The sequence below is a fragment of the Impatiens glandulifera genome, chromosome 2 (assembly GCF_907164915.1).
Source record: "Impatiens glandulifera chromosome 2, dImpGla2.1, whole genome shotgun sequence".
NCBI classification, from domain to species: Eukaryota; Viridiplantae; Streptophyta; class Magnoliopsida; order Ericales; family Balsaminaceae; genus Impatiens; species Impatiens glandulifera.
The window spans coordinates 52,381,226-52,387,225 of NC_061863.1; the positions used below are offsets into that span (position 1 = coordinate 52,381,226).

At 31.9% G+C, this 6,000-nt stretch overlaps 1 protein-coding gene across 2 annotated transcripts; it reads right to left on the minus strand.

Moving 5' to 3' along the window:
- Positions 1 to 489: 489 nt before the first annotated feature.
- On the minus strand, positions 490 to 2,922 carry LOC124926902 (protein CELLULOSE SYNTHASE INTERACTIVE 3-like). Of its 2 annotated transcripts, none has more exons than XM_047467226.1 (2): positions 2,468 to 2,922; positions 490 to 2,281 (listed from the first exon to the last, which is right to left on the minus strand). In XM_047467226.1, exon 2 carries the CDS (start codon positions 2,251 to 2,253, stop codon positions 622 to 624), a length of 1,632 nt encoding a protein of 543 aa, XP_047323182.1. In that variant the 5' UTR covers positions 2,254 to 2,281; positions 2,468 to 2,922; the 3' UTR covers positions 490 to 621. The 2 variants fall into 2 exon arrangements, with proteins under 2 accessions (XP_047323182.1, XP_047323181.1); XM_047467225.1 differs by having other exon boundaries at positions 490 to 2,285.
- Positions 2,923 to 6,000: the final 3,078 nt, after the last annotated feature.

The window sequence follows — 6,000 nt, forward strand, 5'->3', positions numbered from 1 at the left end:
CTTATATTTTTAAACTATTTTTATCTCATTTATTTATCTTTACATTCTCTAAAATAATAAAGATGGTGTACATATGCATTGCATAAATAAAATACAATTCACTTAACCATATTTTAATTTAATAATTTCTTATTTATTTATTTTTCTTATTTAACTCATTTAATTTTACCTAATCAAAATTGTATAATTTAATATTTTACCTACATATACTTAATTATATTAAAAATAAAATAATAATAATAATAATATCATATTAATAAATAAAACATGAGCCAATCAAGGAATTTTAGCTGAATCCAAAACAAAAAAAATAGACTAACTAATTTAGTTTAGATAAACTCTTGAGCCCCCTCCAAATGGATTTTGAGTTAGGTAAATTTTATTCAATAAATAGCAAAATTTATTTTAGAAAAAACAAATAAAAAAATAAGAAGAGAGGGAAAAACATCTTTAGATAGATCTTACACCAAAAATTAAAAAACAGAGTCCTAACCAAATCTTTACAATCTTATCAGGGTTTTGATGTTTCATACACAGCATATGAAACATACAAATTTCACAACAGATAATAATATCTGGGATTAATTACTACAAGGTAAAAATAAGTCAATTTTTTTAACCTCATTTTCTGCTAAACAGACTTTTAAACTTTCCCCTATCCAATCTTTCAAGCAGCTTCTTAGCACCAGGAACTCCCATTTCATTTAACTTCTTAAGATACCCAATTGCTCCATAAGAAATCATCACCTTCTTACATCTCTTGCTATTTGATATCGAAAAAAGGCACAAAATCGCGTATTTCTTAGCCGTATTCTGTTCGCTTGGTTCCAACAACTGAACCAAACTCGGCACACTCTTTGCATCCTTCTTGAATTCCCTTCGATTTTCCAAATGCCCAACGACCAAACTAGAAATGGCTTGTGCAGCCACTTCTCTAGCATTGTTAGTCTTAGCCTCCAACATATTAATCAACAATGGAATGCAACCCGCTTCACCCATCAACTTCTTCATCTCTATAGAACCACAAACCCGACAAATTATCGATGCAGCCACTTGTCTAGCACACGATGACCCTGTTCTTAAAACATGAACCAACCGAGGAATCAAGCCAAGTGTTATTAGATTTTCAGTCGCCACCAAATCGACCAAATTCCTCAACACCCCAACCGCAGGTTCTTTTGGTGTAGGGCGGTCGAGAAACGCTAAAATACCCAGAACTCCCCCGGCAGAAATAACCGCTTGTCTTAAATCATCGTTGGTGGAAGTGAGATTTTGTAAGCACTCGGCCGCGTATTCTTTCGAACCCATATCGCCGTTCAAGAGACTAACCATTAATCTCACAACCCCTTCATCCGCCAGTGGTTGTCTAAGATCGGGCACGTTCGATATGTTCCTCAAAGTACAAGCGGCCAACGATCGAACCACTGAATCTCCCCCGTTTTCGCTGATCTCGATCAGCGGTTGGACCCCGCCGTGCCCGACGATCGACCGGGCAGTTTCTGCAGTTAATGACAGCCTCTGAAGGGACATAACCGCCTTCTCTTTACCGACCGAACTGCCTGATTCGACCAGCCTGATTAGAGGCGGAAGAACGCCTTCGGACACGAGCCAACTCTCGCAGTTTTCAGATGATTCGGTTAATGAGCAAATAACCGAGACTGTCGTTTCTCTCATTCGGTTAGAAGTGGCGGTTAGTAATTGAACTAAAGCGGCGATATTGCTCCGACCCAGAACCGAAATAACTGTAATTTCGTCCTCGTTCATGATTTCGACAAGGGTGTCGAGTGCTTTCTGTTTGGATTCTAAGTGCCCGATTTGCAATCGGGCTAGTAATTCAGAAACAGTTGGAGAAACAGAATCTACAAGCATGCCGGTTTTGATCAATAACCCACAGTCTCTTAAATTCAGGTCAAGTTTACCAATCAAGGCGTCTAAATCACTTTGAATCCTGAGTTTTCCGGCGGCTTCTAATCCTCCGGTGATGGTCTCGTCAGCCAATGAGATTGTTTCTTTCAAGGTCTTGGAAATTGACTGTAATTGTTCTTTGCAGAGAGAATTTTTTGAAAAACAAGGATGAGAAGATAAGTCTGATAAACGTGAAGGGATTTGTTCGAGCTTTGAAATTATCATTTTCCATCTTCCTGGAAATCCTTTAACCAGTTTAGCCTTTTGAATTGCTGTTGGAACAAGCTCTTGGGTAGATGATAGATATTCTTCGATCTGACCGTCGTTATGTGTGAAATCAGCCACCATTGTTTCGATAGCCAAAAGTGAAAAGACTCTACCTTTACCAAAAAGAAACAAAGACCCAGATGAAGAAAATAACCAGACGAAGAAGAAGAAGAAGAAGAAGTCTTAAAGAAGAGAAAACGGAGAAGAGTCTTTGCGTGGAAGAGAAGATGATGAAGTCTTTATCTTTATCTGTATTACTTGCTTTAAATCAGAAGAGATAGAGAAAGGGAAATACCTTAAAAATGGAACTTCTTTCAGCGAGGATCGGATCTGATCGGATCTCACCAAACAGATTTGATAATCTCAACTTGAAGGAAGCCGTATACATAAAGAAGAAGAAGAAATCTTGCTTCGCTTCATATCTCAGACTGCAAGAAGAGAGAAGACCCAGAAGAGAAATCTCAACTTAGGGCTAGTTCGAATTCAAAAATCAAATTCACTAGTGTCTCTGTTTCTCTGTAATCCTGTCTGCCAGATTCTCTCTCTAGTGGGAGGATGAAGTCAAAGATGATCTGATAATGGAGATGCAAACGGACGGACGAGAAATGGACCGTTGGATTGGATGAAATTTGAAAGTGTTTAAGAAGAGGATAAAACAAAAATTATTAGAAAAGTTTGTTTCTTTTTACGGAAGGAAGGAAGAGGATGAGATTTTGCAGATCATGATGATGATCATCATCATTCATACAGAAGAAGAAACGCTTAAAAGCTGCGTACCAATGACAATGCCCCCCCCCTCCCTCTCAGTCACTTGTCTATGTCTATCTGTAATCAATTATCCTTCATAAAAATTTTAATTTTAATTTTAATATTATTAACTTATTTTATTTCCTTATAAATAAGATTATCTTAATTTTACTTTTTATTTATTAACTTCCATAAATAATGTACAAATTACATAGATGTTCAAAATTAACTTCTCTTTTCTAAATAAATATTTACAAAATTAAGATAGTTAGTTAATATAATATTTACACAATTAACATATATATATATATATATATATATATATATATATATATATATATATATAATACATGTCCAATTCATATTATAAAAAATAATTTTATTTTAATATTAATATTTTATGGTAAAAGATCACAAAAATTAAAATTAATTTTTTTATGTTAAAAATATTTAAAATGTATTAATATATATTAGTAAAAAAAATATTTTAATATTTTAATTATAAAATTAATATTTTAACATTGATAAAATAATATTTAATTCAATTTATATTATTTAAATAATTCAAACCAAAATCACCTGCTTCAAAATTGAGAATGAATAGAGCAATGAAGTTTAAAACTTTATATATAATTTTAACCTTGATATAATTCAACAAAATCATGATTATTATTTTTTTTATTATGACGACTTTTATAATATTATTTATATAATAGCTGTATGTAAATAAATTGATTCTGACAAAAAATTTAAAAATGAAAAGTAATATATATATATATATAAAAACAAAAAAACAAACTGATTTTGTAAAGAACTCTATGTCTAATATGGCACGGGAGACTTAGGCAAGACTGAGCTCTCAGCAACAGTAAAACCGTGTACTGACTTAAAGCTTTGTTTGATTCCATAAATTAAGTACACTTTAAACAATGTATCTCTCAATGTTGTGTATTCAAGAATCAAACTAGGCCTTATTTAAAAAAAAGGAGACTCAAAACTTTTCAACAAGTTAATAAACTTTTGATTTTAATCTTCCTAAATTTGAATAGAATGGCAAACTAGAATCATGCATGTGCTTTAAAGGGAATATGTATCATTTCAGTCTTTTTTTTTTCTTTTTTTTTTTCAATTATTTGAAATAATAATATGACTAAAGGAGATGCTAAATTTATTTTTCTTGTGTCTAGAAATATCTTTATTAATGAAAGATTATTATATTTGATGAGTTTTAGTTAATTAATCTATGTTATTAATGAAAGATTAATTGGGGTGGGCTCTTGTGGTGGTTAAGGTTAATTAATAAGGGAAGATGGAAACAGTTGGAATTAAAGTTGGAACGATCTTCTTCATCAACTGTCCACATCTTCTTCAACCTCTCATTAACCCTAAAGTCCCAATCTTGACTGACTTGAAAAAAAGGGTGATTGAAATCTATATATATATAATGATGCTTAATTTTTAAAGTGTCCGGATTGCCGGGTCGAGAGCTGTGGTTAATTTGAATATTTGAGTCGGATTGTGGGTTGACCCGTTTTTAAATTTAAAACGGTTAAAAATAAAATTAAAAATACTAAAGGTATGTTTCGAACTTGCAACCTAATAAAACAAGTAGAACTCTTTAACCAACTAGGCTACAAAGACTTTATATTTTAAATTCAACACCAAATTTGATAAACGCGGGACGTTTTAATATTAATATAAGTTCAACTTTTTAACTAACTAATCTATATATATATAATGATGCTTAATTTTTAAAGTGTCCGGATTGCCGGGTCGAGAGCTGTGGTTAATTTGGATACTTGGGTCGGATTGTGGGTTGACCCGTTTTTAAATTTAAAACAGTTAAAAATAAAATTAAAAATGCTAGAGGTATGTTTCGAACTTGCAACCTAACAAAACAAGTACAACTTTTTAATCAACTAGGCTACAAAGACTTTATATTTTAAATTCAACACCAAATTTGATAAACGCGGAACGTTTTAATATTAATATAAGTTCAACTTTTTAACTAACTAATCTATATATATAATGATGCTTAATTTTTAAAGTGTCCGGATTGCCGGGTCGAGAGCTGTGGTTAATTTGGATACTTGGGTCGGATTGTGGGTTGACCCGTTTTTAAATTTAAAACGGTTAAAAATAAAATTAAAAATACTAAAGGTATGTTTCGAACTTGCAACCTAATAAAACAAGTAGAACTCTTTAACCAACTAGGCTACAAAGACTTTATATTTTAAATTCAACACCAAATTTGATAAACGCGGGACGTTTTAATATTAATATAAGTTCAACTTTTTAACTAACTAATCTATATATATATAATGATGCTTAATTTTTAAAGTGTCCGGATTGCCGGGTCGAGAGCTGTGGTTAATTTGGATACTTGGGTCGGATTGTGGGTTGACCCGTTTTTAAATTTAAAACAGTTAAAAATAAAATTAAAAATGCTAGAGGTATGTTTCGAACTTGCAACCTAACAAAACAAGTACAACTTTTTAATCAACTAGGCTACAAAGACTTTATATTTTAAATTCAACACCAAATTTGATAAACGCGGAACGTTTTAATATTAATATAAGTTCAACTTTTTAACTAACTAATCTATATATATAATGATGCTTAATTTTTAAAGTGTCCGGATTGCCGGGTCGAGAGCTGTGGTTAATTTGGATACTTGGGTCGGATTGTGAGTTGACCCGTTTTTAAATTTAAAACGGTTAAAAATAAAATTAAAAATATTAGAGGTATGTTTCGAACTTGCAACCTAACAAAACAAGTATAACTCTTTAACCAACTAGGCTACAAAGACTTTATATTTTAAATTCAACACCAAATTTGATAAACGCGGGACGTTTTAATATTAATATAAGTTCAACTTTTTAACTAACTAATCTCTCTATATATAATGATGCTTAATTTTTAAAGTGTCCGGATTGCCGGGTCGAGAGCTGTGGTTAATTTGGATACTTGGGTCGGATTGTGGGTTGACCCGTTTTTAAATTTAAAACGGTTAAAAATAAAATTAAAAATGCTAGAGGTATACTTCGAACTTGCAACCTAACAAAATAATTACAACTCTTT

What these genes read in the sequence shown, in the direction of transcription:
- LOC124926902 (XM_047467226.1), bottom strand. Translation starts at nt 2,253, where the DNA reads ATGGTGGCTGATTTCACACATAACGACGGTCAGATCGAAGAATATCTA.